This window comes from Stegostoma tigrinum, chromosome 17 (assembly GCF_030684315.1).
Source record: "Stegostoma tigrinum isolate sSteTig4 chromosome 17, sSteTig4.hap1, whole genome shotgun sequence".
In the NCBI taxonomy this organism is placed as follows: Eukaryota; Metazoa; Chordata; class Chondrichthyes; order Orectolobiformes; family Stegostomatidae; genus Stegostoma; species Stegostoma tigrinum.
The window spans coordinates 55,018,877-55,032,515 of NC_081370.1; the positions used below are offsets into that span (position 1 = coordinate 55,018,877).

At 44.2% G+C, this 13,639-nt stretch overlaps 1 protein-coding gene across 2 annotated transcripts in view; it reads left to right on the forward strand.

Annotated features, from left to right (window-relative positions):
• The window catches only part of slc5a12 (solute carrier family 5 member 12), a 56,243-nt gene that overhangs the window by 32,539 nt on the left and 10,065 nt on the right, over positions 1 to 13,639 (forward strand). Inside the window, exons 6-11 of one of the 2 annotated variants that reach the window (XM_059652168.1) lie at positions 1,753 to 1,893; positions 5,975 to 6,104; positions 8,053 to 8,141; positions 8,257 to 8,369; positions 10,965 to 11,032; positions 11,221 to 13,620. In XM_059652168.1, coding sequence (XP_059508151.1) covers positions 1,753 to 1,893; positions 5,975 to 6,104; positions 8,053 to 8,141; positions 8,257 to 8,369; positions 10,965 to 11,032; positions 11,221 to 11,322 — 643 coding nt within the window. In that variant the 3' untranslated portion in view covers positions 11,323 to 13,620. Of the gene's footprint in view, positions 1 to 1,752; positions 1,894 to 5,974; positions 6,105 to 8,052; positions 8,142 to 8,256; positions 8,370 to 10,964; positions 11,033 to 11,220; positions 13,621 to 13,639 lie in introns of those variants that run through there. The other variant, XM_048545284.2, reaches the window with a different exon arrangement.

Sequence of the window (13,639 nt, forward strand, 5' to 3'; positions counted from 1 at the left end):
AGGAATGGAGCCAGTAAAGGTGAGTGTAGGTGAGGAGGTTGGGAGGGGACAGATCAGTCCACGGAGGAAGGACAGGTCAAGGAGGCGGGAATGGGGCTAGTAGGTAGGAGATAGGGGTGGGGTTTGAGAAGGGCGGAGGGGATAGGTGAGAGGAATAAGAACAGGTTAAGGAGGCGAGGATGAGTTGGGCTAGTTTTGGGATGCAGTGGGGGAAGGGGAGATTTTGAAGCTTGTGAAATCCACATTGATACCATTGGGCTGCAGGGTTCCCAAGCAGAATATGAGTTGCTGTTCCTGCAACCTTCGGGTGGCATCGTTGTGGCACTGCAGGAGGCCCAGGATGGACATGTCGTCTAAGGAATGGGAGGGGGAGTTGAAATTGTTCACGACTGGGAGGTGCATTTGTTTATTGCAAACCGAGCGCAGGTGGTCTGCAAAGCGGTCCCCAAGCCTCAGCTTGGTTTCCCCGATGTAGAGGAGGGCACATCTGGAACAGCGGATGCAGTATACCACATTAGCAGATGTGCAGGTGAACATCTGCTTGATGTGGAAGGCCTTCTTGGGGCCTGGGATTGGGGTGAGGGAGGAGGTGTGGGGGCAAGTGTAGCATTTCCTGCGGTTATAGGGGAACGTGCCGGGTGTGGTGGGGTTGGAGGGGAGTGTGGAGCGAACAAGGGAGTCACAGAGAAAGTGGTCCCTCTGGAAAGCAGATAAGGGTGGGGAAGGAAAAATGTCTTTGGTGGTGGCGTTGGATTGCAGATGGCAGAAGTGTTGGAGGATGATGTATTGGATCCGGAGGTTGGTTGGGTGGTACATGAAAATGTACACACGCTGCACCTATTTCAACTCACCAAAATAGATGGCTACCATTTGTTGGGTTTTTGTAAGGTCAATGCCCTGACCAATCAGAGTCAGTTTAGTTAGTCGAAAATTTAAACAAAGCCAGGCTGTTAATTGTGAATCATCATTTATGGCTGCATTCTCAAGGGCAACAGGATATGCAGTTCTGGATTTCGCATTACAGGAGGGATATGGTAGTACTGGGGAGGGTGCAGATGAGATTTGACAGGATGTTGCCTGGACTGCAGATTTTCAGTTATGAAGAGAGGTTGGTCAGACTGGGTTCACTTTCCTTGGAGCAGCGGAGAGGGAGACAGGGTGGGAGCTCATGACTGACATGCATGAAATTATAAGGGTCATAGACAGAGAGGAATGTTTCCCCCGGATGGAGGGATCACTGACTGAAGGCATAGATTTAGGGTTGGGGCAGAAGGCTTAGAGAGTTGTGAGGTAAAACCTTTTCACCTGGGGGTATTGGGAATCCGGAACTCACTGTCCCTAAGGATGGTAAAAGCAGAAGCCTTCATAACATTGACTCTGTCTTTAGATGTGCACTTGCAGTACAAGTGTAGGGGTTATGTACTGGAAAATGGGATACGAATTGTTAAGTGGTGGTTTTTAACTGGCAGGGAAGCGATGGGCTGAAGGGCCTTTCTCTACACTGTGGATCCGTATGACTTGGTAACTCTTTGAACTTCTCTGTTGGTTAGAGGACGCTTGCAAAGCGATCAACACTTTTCTTCCATGCAGTATAAATGGTGGTTTTCCCCTTCAATGAGTACTCTTCTGAGTTGTCTGGAGGAGTGCAAGATGAAAATCTTCAATTGAAAATATCTTTTTTGAGCAGCATTCAAGAATGTTATTTCCGAAAGAAGGTAAGACCCTTTTTTCCTTAATGTGCATTTGAATTAGTTTTGCAGTAGATCCTTTGAGACGACACAGCTTCTGGACACTGGCAGTTGGGGGCACATTTACCTGGTTAGGAATCTACGGAGTGAACCAATCCACCATCCAAAGATGCATTTCATGCAAATCGGAAAAACATGCTAAAATGTAAGTGAAAAGCTGTTTGCGTGATCATCCAAGGTGATAATCATGCTCATTTCTACTGACTTATATCCATTATTGTGCCCATTAAGGTGAATGATGTTACTGCTCCAAATTCAATCTTCTTTGTTTGGAGTCATCAAGAGTCAGTCCCAGTATATTCTGAAACCAAGCAGAGCACTCTCAGTTCTATCCCCAACAGTATGCCTCACTCTTGTCTCAAAAAAATATAACCCTGAGTGCATCAATGTGCCATTTGTAACAGCCACAGAGAAAATCAGCAAGTCTGGTAGCCTCTGTGGAGAGAGAAACAGAATGAATGTTTTGAGTTCTGCATGACTTCAGGACTCCAGAGTCATATGAGACTTGAAATGGTTACTCTGTTTTTCTCTCCACAGATGCTGCCAGACCTGCTGAGCTTCTGCAGCATTTTTTGTGTTTTTTTCAGATTTCCTGCTTCTGCAGTGTTCTGCTTTTCTCTAGCGTGACATTAGTCCCCCTCCACACAACAAATGTCCAGTGACTTCCATCAGTGAGTTTGCCTGGTCCCAAATTAGGCATAGTTCTGTGGTGTTGGCCAGACAGCTCAAGTCTATTTCACTTAGGATCCTGGCCGCAAAGAATCGAGATTACTACCACTTCAGTTTGGTCTCCATTTACACACAGACTTGAGCCACAGCATCCCTTGCCTCCCTAATAAAAATGGTTGCAGTCAGAAAGTTTTCTGTAAAATTTATTTCCAACAATCATTGCCCACTCATTCTGCCTAATAAATGAGATACCATTTCATTTGTAGTTTTATTGTAAAATATGAGTACACAGAAGAGTTGAAGACCATCTTGATAGCTAAATGTCATTCTTTCTCTGATGTCTCCATATTGAGACTAATCGGCTGAAGAGGTAAGTTCTAACAACTCAATCAATTCTACTCGATTGCAATCACTCCATAATTTGTTGCAAGTGTTGTTGCAATATTTAGAATTAGAGTGAGGTTTATTACCATGTGTACCCAAGTACAGGAGTACCGTGGCATGTGTACAATGTCACCAGGTACGACACCATCTTATGTACAAAGTACCGAGGTACAAAGTTGAGGTGGTCAAATAGATTAGGCACAAAAATAGAGAAATAAAGAGAAAAACTAAATGTTCTACTGTATAGTTTTTCATAGCATAAATTAGCAAGATAAAGAAATAAAGTTAAAACATAAATGTTCCACAATAGCCTGCAGTCTCTCGATGGGCTTTCCACACATGGTCTGACTCTGCTTGCACTGCCAGGCTCGAGATCTGTGACAGGCTGTCCATACTGGATCTCAGTTTGCCGGCCAACCCCTTCAGGCCCTGACCCCACCAGCCCTGCAACCACTCCACTTGGGCTTACTGACCGCTGGCTATTCCACTCCACACCGGCCCACCAAACACTGGCCATCCGACTCTGCACCGGAACCAGCTTAAATCGACTAAAGGTTGTGTGTCAATGACTCATGCTAGCCTCCTCTTGAAATCTCCATCAAAACAAGAGCAGGTCGTCAGTTGATTCAACTCATTCCAAGTGATATCATGAAGCTGCTGAAAGGCATTGAACACAGAAAAGGTCATAACTACATTCTGGCAACAGTGACATCTGAAAACTTTCAGTCATGGAGGTCTACTGTAGAGATGAAAGACCCTCTGGCCAATATGAGTCAACCTGAACTCTAGAGCTAGCTGTGCCCCTAACCAAGCAACCCCAATACAGCTATAACACTGGCATCAACCTGAAAGTGTGGAAAATTGCCTAGATACGTTCTATAGCTCACCCACAGAATGAAGGACAATCCAATCTAGTTAATTAATGCCCCATTGGTCTACTCTTGATCATTAAGGAAACATTAAATGGTGTCATCAATTGTTCTGGCTAGAGGCACTTGCACAGCAACAGCCTGCAGACCTGTGGTTTGAGTTCCAAAAGGTAACTGAGTTTTGGATCTCATTACAGCCTTGGTCCAAATGTGAAGTGAAAGTCATTACCCTCAAGACCAATGTAGCATCTGATTGAATGTAGCAGCAAGATGTATGAATAAAACTCAAGTCAATGGGAATTTGAGGAAAACTCTCCACTGGTTAGATTTATCTCTGTTTCAGAAGAATCTGGTTGTGTCTATTGGAAGTCAATCATTTCAGTCCCTGGACATCGCTGCAGTAGTTCTCCAGACTAGTGTCTAGGCACAACTTTCTTCAACTGTTTCATCCATGACAGGGACATGCAGTCATGGTGGATTGGCCATGGTAACTGCGGGGTTACGGAGATAGGGTAGGGTTCTGGATCTGGGTGGGAAGCTCTTCAGAGGGTCAGTGCAGACTTGATGATCAGAATGGCTTGCTTCCACAGTGTATGGATTCTATAACTCTATGATTCTATGAGCCGTTTTTCCTCATAAGGACAAAGATGACAACTTTTGTTGTTGTTCAGTATAGAATTATGGGCCATCCAGTATTGAAGCTGCTGTATCCAGAGACAGCAAGACCTGGAGAACAAGGGTCAAGTAACACTTCGATCACAAAATGACTTTCTCCAAATCAAAAGAACCCATGCACCTTTCTTTGACAATCATCAGTATTAGCATCTTCAAATCTGCCAACATCAGTATTCTGGAGGTTACCATTGAACAGAATGAATACTGTTTCTGAGATAGTATGAACTGCGGATGCTGGAGAATCTGAGATGACAAGGTGCAAAGCTGGATGAACAAAGCAGGCCAAGAACATCAGAGGAGCAGGAAAGCTAATGTTTCAGGTCTGGACCCTTCTTCTGAAATGGAGAAGGGCCCAGACCCGAAAAATCAGCTTTCCTGCTCCTCTAATGCTGCCTGGCCTGCTGTGTTCATCCAGTTCTACACCTTGTTATCTCAGAATGAATACTGTGTCAACCACTTGGGATAGAATTTAAGCTCCCCCATTGAGCGCACCCACACAGAGTCTTCACAGATAAACTCATCCTCGGGCCTACTGAGGCCCTGCTGTGAACATTTAACAGCAACTTAAGAGTCTCATCTTGCCAGTGAGAGGAGCCCTAGACCAAGCTGAAATCTCAGTGTCAAGCAAGGGGTGTGGAAACCTAATTGAAGTATATCTGTTTCACTCACTCTGATTTGGAGTTAAGTTCCCCTTTAACTCCTCTCCCCAGTTGGTCTCTTGAGCCCACTCATTTCAAGCCCTTGCTGACACAGCAGACTCTGAACCTTCCTGGGCTCCTTGGCATGGTGGGACTGCCTGCAGTCCCAACAATGACCACTAACCCCAGCCAGCGCTATTACAGAGCCATTGGGCTCCATATGGTTGGCATTTTGCCAAAACAGTGTTACCCCCTGAAATAGGAACAGGAGCCTTGTCTTAAAGTGACAAACACCCACTCCCAGCATGAAACTGCTGCACTAGAGCCATTGTGAATGTTGGCAAGATGGGTTTGCTGGGGACTGTGGCACCCATGGTGTCCAGCCCAAAAGCATTGTGCCTGTAATAGAGGTCAGAGGCTGGAAATTCTTTTGTGAATAACTCATCCCCTGTCTCCTCATTACTGGTCCACCACGTACACAGCAAAAATCAGGAGTGTGGCAGAATACTCACCACTTGCTTCAATGTCACAGCTCCAATGAGAAGCAAAAGGCTCAACACTATCTGGGACAATCCACAGGATTAACACCCCATTCACCACCTTCGACATTCACCCCCTTTGTCACTGGTAGCAATGTCGATCAGATTCAAGGTTGTGAGTGCAGCCTCTCATCATAAACCTCTTTTGGAAGCGCCTTCTAAACTCAACAACTTCACCAGAGGAGCAGCACCGAGATGCAAGGGAACGACATCACCGACAGGCTTCCTCCCCTCCCACACACCATCCTGATGTGAAACTGTCTCACTGTCACCAGGTTAAAATCCTCGGCTCCGTTCTTTACACTGCTCCAGGTATAACTGCCGGTGGAATATTTTAAATAAGCCCCTGACTGTCTCTGGGTCATTTAAGGATAGGCAGCAAATGCTAGCTTTGCCAGCAACACTCACATGCAATAAAGAATTAATAAAGAAAATCTAAATTCTTGTCACAGGGCACTGTACCTGAATTTGCTCGGACTGTGGGTCATCATTGTCTGTGCGGTGTTCTCTGGACTAGTGATGTACAGCTACTATGTAAACTGTGATCCATGGACTGCAGGATTCATTTCAGCTTCAGACCAGGTAAGCAACAAAACTAGTTTCCAAAAAAAAGGAATGGAAATGACATAATAAGGTATTATGTATCTAGCAACATAAATCTACAAACTCACTGCAGCATTTGCAAAGATTACTAGAAACTGCTGTAGCTAACTCGCTCAGTTATAAACATGCAGATAGTATAAACATAAAGTGCTCCCTGTCTCGTAGCAAGGAAGTACAACTCAGTTCAACCATTTGCCAACTTTAAGTTCAACAGGTTATTTGGCGTGCAGCGATGAGGGGGTTACTCCCTGAATGTATCGAAGTCAGATGCTTACTTTTGAAGCAGCTTCTGATATTATTGATGAGCATAATTAATATGTCCTTCAGACCACTGCTGAACTAAGAACATGCAGCATAACCTCAAATCCAGGCAGACTTTCCAATTGATAGACAGTAGTTGTCACTGTGGATCACAGTTGTGCATGGGATCCCTGTGGAATTGTGGCAGACTCCAAGTGAATCGTTGGGAAAATGAATTTTCCACTGAGCAATTCATCTTCACCTGGAAACTCTGAGAGTCTCGATAAAAAACAGGGAATTTAGATGACATGTTTAGTTTAGTAAATAATGACTCATGAAAAGTTAGGCTATGAAATACATAGTCTAACGCATGAGTAATGAACAAACTCAACGCATACTTAGCTCACACAGCCCTAATTGTACTTCACAGACACCACTTACAACCCACAGGACTTACCCAACTCCACCCAGGACCTGATACACCCCCTGCTGGCTCCAGTGGGCCCCTCTCTCAAAGGAGTCCCATCCTGTCGTAGGATCTGGCCCACCCAAGCCAAGCTGATAACTCTGTGGTCGGACCTGAGCATCCATTCTCTTTTTTCTTCCTTGACTGGGTACAACATCGCCATTGCCTGAGCTCAATTCGTACCACCAAGATCTGACACCTAACTCCTGCACACCCAATTGGAATGTGCTGCCAGTGTAGGAGGTGGAGGTGGGCAGAATAGCAACATTTGAGAGATGCCTCGACAGATACAAGAAAATGCAGCGAATAGAAGGATATGGATCACACAGGGGCAAAATATTTTTAGTTTAGAATGGCATTGTGTATCAGCACAGCATTGGTGCATTGTACAGTTTTTCTTCACTCTTTGAGATGCTATTGCACACAAACAGGCCCACTCACAAATATGATAGTAGGAACTACAGATCCTGGAGTATCTGCAATAACAAGGCGTAGAGCTGGATGAACACAGCAGGCCAAGCAGCATCAGAGGAGCAGGAAAGCTGATGTTTTGGGCCAAGACCCTTCTTCAGACCCTTTTTCTGAGGAAGGGTCTAGGCCCGAAACGTCAGCCTTCCTGCTCCTCTGATGCTACTTGGCCAGCTGTGTCCATCCAGCTCTACACCTTGTTGTCTCATCCACTCACTAATAAGCTTCCTGTCTTACCGTTAAAACTTAAACAGTCAACCTGTCTTCTTCCAAATTGCTTTTGCATATAATTATATGAGGAACAAACAGAATAGACAGTAAGAAATGCTTCCCCTTGGCAGAAGGATCAATGACTGGGGAAATAGATTTTAACGTCATGGGCAGGAGGTTTCGAGGAGATGTGAGGGAAAACTTTTTCACCCACAAGGTGATGGGGATCTGGAATTCACTATCTTTCAGAGTCATAAAGGCAGAAAGCCCCACAACATTGAAGGAATGTTGAGAAGTGCAAATTGCCAAGGCATTCAAGGCTGTGGGCCAAGTGCCGGAAACTGGGTTTAGGATGGTTAGGTAGTTGTTTTTGACAGGCACAGGTGATAGGCCAAAGGGGTTTTCTTTATGCTGTTGATCTCTCTCACTCTTTGACCATGACTCACCATGGCGCATATTGCTCTCAAGCTGACAGAATTCCAACCACAACCTTTAGGGAACATTTTCTTGACACATTTTACGCCTGTTTTCTCTTTATTGCAGCTGATGCCCTATTTTGTTATGGAAATATTGGGATACTTACCAGGACTTCCTGGGCTTTTTGTAGCCTGTGCATTTAGTGGCACACTTAGGTCAGTATGTTGGAATATCCACATTTATGTCACTGGCTGAAATTGTTTTATTACAACATACTAATAGGTTCTCAACATGTCGTGGCATTTTTGCTTTTTTTTTCCTGGTTTACAGCACAGTAGCTGCCAGTATTAACGCCCTGGCAACTGTAACGTATGAAGATTTTGTGAAACAGTGCTTCCCCAACGTGTCGGAAAAGACAAGCACCTGGATTAGCAAGGGCTTGTGTAAGTATTTTCCATTTACATGACCCATCACCTTTTCATTTTGAACGAGGATTTGAAGAGAACAGAAATATAATTCACTTCCAATTGTCCTGAACCAGTTTCCTCCTCAAAAACCTTTGTGCTTTTGCGCACCTTTGTGTTAATGCATGTCAATTTACTCCTGCCTCCAAGCAATTTACTGCAGCTCCCTACAACACTAAATTCTGGCTAATACAACATTGTTGCTGCTGTTACCCTGTTGCAATTATTTTGAGCTGTATATTTTTCTGAATTTGCACCATGGTATATCTAGTTAACTAAGATTGCATTATGTTGATAATTCCATCCAAGGTTCACTTATTTTCCAAGATCATAAATAAGGTCTCACCCTTTTGCCTGGATTCTTACTTTAAGAATTTTCCAAGAAGAGGTACGGGCATTGAAGTAAAAATGAGGCAACAGTGGCATCATAAGATTTCCCTTCACATTTACCCCTGACTCAAGTCTTACATAAACTTGACCTCATCCAATTCCCTGCTGCCCATTTCCAAACCTGCACCAAATTCATCCACTTGCTGACCTATGCTGATTGCTCACCTGGCATCCACTCATTCAGGTGAACATCTGCTTGATATGGAAGGTCATCTTGGGGCATGGGATAAGAGTGAGGGAGGAGGTGTGGGGGCAAGTGTAGCATTTCCTGCGGTTGCAGGGGAAGGTGCCGGGTGTGGTGGGGTTGGAGGGGAGTGTGGAGCGAACAAGGGAGTCGCAGAGACAGTGGTCTCTCCGGAAGGCAGACAAGGGTGGGGATGGAAAAATAGCTTGGGTGGTGGGGTCAGATTGTAGATATCGATTGCACCTGGTGTGGTTTCCTCTACATTGGGGAAACCAAGCGGCGGCTTGGGGACCGCTTTGCAGAACACCTCCGCTCAGTTCACAACAAACAACTGCACCTCCCAGTCGCGAACCATTTCAACTCCCCCTCCCAGTCCTCAGACAACATGTCCATCATGGGCCTCCTGCAGTGCCATAATGATGCCACCCAAAGGTTGCAAGAACAGCAACTCATATTCCGCTTGGGAACTCTGCAGCCCAATGGTATCAATGTGGACTTCACAAGCTTCAAAATCTCCCCTTCCCCCAATGCATCCCAAAACCAGCCCAGTTCGTCCCCTCCCCCCCACTGCATCCCAAAACCAGCCCAGCCTGTCTCTGCTTCCCTAACCTGTTCTTCCTCTCACCCATCCCTTCCTCCCACCTCAAGCTGCACCTCCATTTCCTACCTGCCACCTCATCCCACCTCCTTGACTTGTCCATCTCCCCTGGACTGACCTATCCCCTCCCTACCTCCTCACCTATACTCTCCTCTCTACCTATCTTGTTTTCTCTCCATCTTCGGTCCGCCTCCCCCTCTCTCCCCATTTATTCCAGTTCCCTCTCCCCATCCCCCTCTCTGATGAAGGGTCTAGGCCTGAAACGTCAGCTTTTGTGCTCGTGAGATGTGGCTTGGCCGGCTGTGTTCATCCAGCTCTACACTTTGTTATCTTGGACTCTCCAGCATCTGCAGTTCCCATTATCACTTCCCAAAATCCACTCTGTCCAGGCCATTCAGTATTCTGAAAGTTTCAATGAGATCTCCCCTCAGGCTTCTAAATTCCATCGAGTGTAGCTCCAGAATTGCCAAAAATCCCTCATATATTAAGCTTTCGATTCCTGGGACCATTCTTGTGAACCTGCTCTGAACCCACTCCAGGGCCAGTGCATCCTTGTTGAGATACGGAGCCCAAAACTGCATTCTCCAAATGTGGCCTGACTAGAGCCTTACAGAGCCTCAGAATTACATCTCTGCTTTTATATTCGAGTCCTCTGAAAATTAATGCCAAAGGTGCATTTGCTTTCCTAACTGCTGACTCAACCTGCAAGCTTACCTTGAGAGAATCTTAGACTAGAACTCCTAAGTCTCTTTGCACTTCAGACTTCTGAATTTTCTCCCCTCCCCAAAAAAAAATTGCAACGTTTGGAGATCGGGCAAGGTCTTTGCACCCCTCCAATTCTGACTTCATGCATATCCCCAATTTTAATTCCTCCACCGTGGTCAGCCATATCTTTAGCTGTCTATTCCAAAAGTCAAGCAATCCCATTCCTATTTCTCCCTTTGTTTGCAATGATTCTTTAAACTAACATCATTGTCCAAATTTTTTATAGTCTCTCTTGTCTCCCTATATGGTGTAATTTTAAATCATTGCCTGATACTTGGTCCTGTGAAGAGCCTTGGGATGTTTTATTGAGTTGTATGTGCTATATGAATGCAATTGCAGCTGTTGTCTTCATTTAACAATGTGAGTCTGATAACTGACCTATGCTCACTGTACTTGATTGGTTAAGGCTGGGTATTGACTCAGAGGTTAGCAAAACAAAAGCTACCAGAAGCTAAGAGCTATAACACGTCAGCAGCATGTTAAAGTTTGTAAAATTAAACTCAAAATGAAGTTCCTGATTCTTAGAAATCAGTGTTATGTCTGTATACTTCTATGACAATTAAATATAGCTATGACCATCTCTATATATGTTTGAATTTCCTTACCATTCTCATCACTTTTTCCCATTGTCTTGCAGGTGTAGTGTTTGGTGTGGTTTGTACTTCAATGGCAGTTGCAGCATCATTAATGGGAGGTATCATACAGGTAAGTGCCATGCAGTATCTGCGGTCTGTCTGTTGTTTTAGAAACAAATTATACTCTCGTAAATCTAAACAGTGGAGCTGCTGGATTGTCTGAGTTGTTTAATATTCTGCCCTAACTGAATATTTAGGTGCAGACCCATTACTTGCATATGCTATTGTGGTAGCACTAATGTAGATTTCTTGCCATAGATGGTAAAACAAGCAGTCCTTCTCAAACCAATAACAAGAGGTCCCCAAATCATCAGTAAATCTGTGTGTGCATGTGGGTTCCTAAACATTATTTGTAAGTGACACTCTTGAAAGAGCGCTTCTTCTGGCATTCTTTATTGTGCTGTCTCTCTGCTAATTTTTCCATTGATATCACCTGCAATTTTATACTCAATTTACATCTCAATTTCTTTTTAGTTATCTTCACATAATGTTAGCTGACTGGCAGAGTCCTATTGTTGCTTTAATAGGCAGACAGCATCTAACACTGAACTATTCTTTCACACCGAGATCTGCTGAATTCTGTATCGAATTTTGATTAATTGAGATTAAAAGTGCGCAATGAGGGAAGCAATATCCAACAAAGAGGCTTTTTTTCACATGGAGATGCATTCAGTTTCATGTTAGGGTATTATTAAGGATTCACATTGACAATGTACCATTAAAAGCTTAAGTGTTACCAAAATCAAAGTAATTCTCAGTTACATAGCCATTCAGCTGTACATGGTCTATATCTGTAGCTGAGTTTGTCAGTGATTTTATCCTTCAGTGACTTTTCACACGAGTTACCTTTACCCCTTGTACTGGTTACAGGCCGCTCATGTCCTATAATTCACACCGTGCTCAAACAAAAACAGCTAAAGATCATTTCGTGTTTGAACTGGGGGCTTATGTAAGATAAGACATAGGAACAGAAATTAGACCATTTGGCCCATCGAGTCTGCTCTGCCATTCAATCATGGCTGATAAGTTTCTCAACTCCACTCTCCCACTTTCTCCCCATAACCTTTGATCCCCTTGACAATCAATAACCTATCTATCTCCATCTTAACTATACTCAATGACCTGGCCTCCACAGCCTTCTGTGGCAGCGCATTCCATCAATTCACCACTCTCTGGCTGAAGAAGTTTCTCCTTATTTCTGATCTAAAAGGTCTTCCCTTTACTCTAAGGTTGTGCCCTCAGGTTCTAGTCTCTCCTACCAATGGAAGCATCTTCCAACATCCACTCTGCCCAGGCCATTCTGTATTCTGAAAGTTTCAGTTAGATCCCCCTCTGATAATCAAGAACCTATCTATCTCAGTCTAATTGTCTTAGGGGTTCAGCCATGTAATTTCAATCTGTCTCTCTCTGTCTCTCATCTTGGCCAAAGGTTACTGTAGCTGGGAAAGAGGTCAGAAGAGGAAGATTGCGATGAGGGAAATGGGGATGGGGTGGTAAACAACAGGTCCATGGTTACATCATCTGCAGCTTCAATGGAGCAGAATGCAGAAACATTTTACCATCATCCTCGGGCTAGGAAGTGCTAGCTCCAACAGCCTCTGCTGCTTTTTTATGAAACACCTCCTCCACTGTAGAACCCAGATGTGCTTCTCAACCCTCGTTGCTATTCTTTATGTAGCATACCATAGGTGAGGCTCCTCCTTGAGAACAGTGTACAGTTTCACTAAAGGAAGCATATACTTGTATTGAAAGTTCCCAGAATGTTCACAAAGCTAATTTAAAATGGGGAGAAGGGAGAGATATTCTTGTACTTATACAATCTTTCCTTTGCTCAATGGATCTTTGTGGGTATCCAAAAAATTTACAGATATTTGAACATAAAAGACTTTTGTATTTTCTGTCCCATTGAATGTTAGTTGTTCACAATGACATTACACAACACATCCAAAGTAGATGGCTTCTCACCACACAGGAAGAACTCACGGGCCCTTTTCAGGCCTGTGTATCGTTAAGGTTATAATTTCAGATTTTCCATCACCTCTGTAACTAGGCCGCTCCATCAAATCGGACAGAGCATGAACAGTTGAAGAACCACATAATACCCTGCAACTGAAAGTGGGCCATTTCCTTTAATGCAGTAAGTGGTCATAACCTGGGTTGGGTTTGTCACATTCAGAGATGGGATAACATTTACTTTGAATATGACATTGTCAGACCAGACTGGGCTATTTTCTTTCTCTCCTTCTCTAGATTGACAGACCCATGTTTCATTGTCTCTTCAATGTCGCGCATGCTTATTCTGATGCCTGATTGTGGTGAATTCTGGCATCACCCACAAATCGCCCATCAGTCCTTGAAATAGTGCTCAGGTCATGTGCTGGGGAGCTTGCTCTCTGTGTTTGGAGTATCTCTCCCTCTTTTCCAATTCTATTGAATCCTTTTATAATCCTTCCTGGAGTTCAGTTCTGAAGAAGGACATTCTTAAATTGCTAGCCCGTCCATTCTTTCCCCAAAAGCTGACACTTCCTGTGCTTCCCCTATCTTCTCCATTCACAGCACCCCGTCAACTACTAAAGTTTCCAGCACTAGCAATTTCTACTTTGCTCATGTTGGAGAAGTGACATTCAAAAATGTGTTTTTGTTCCTGTATTAGTTGTTCTAACTGTTTCCTTCGAAT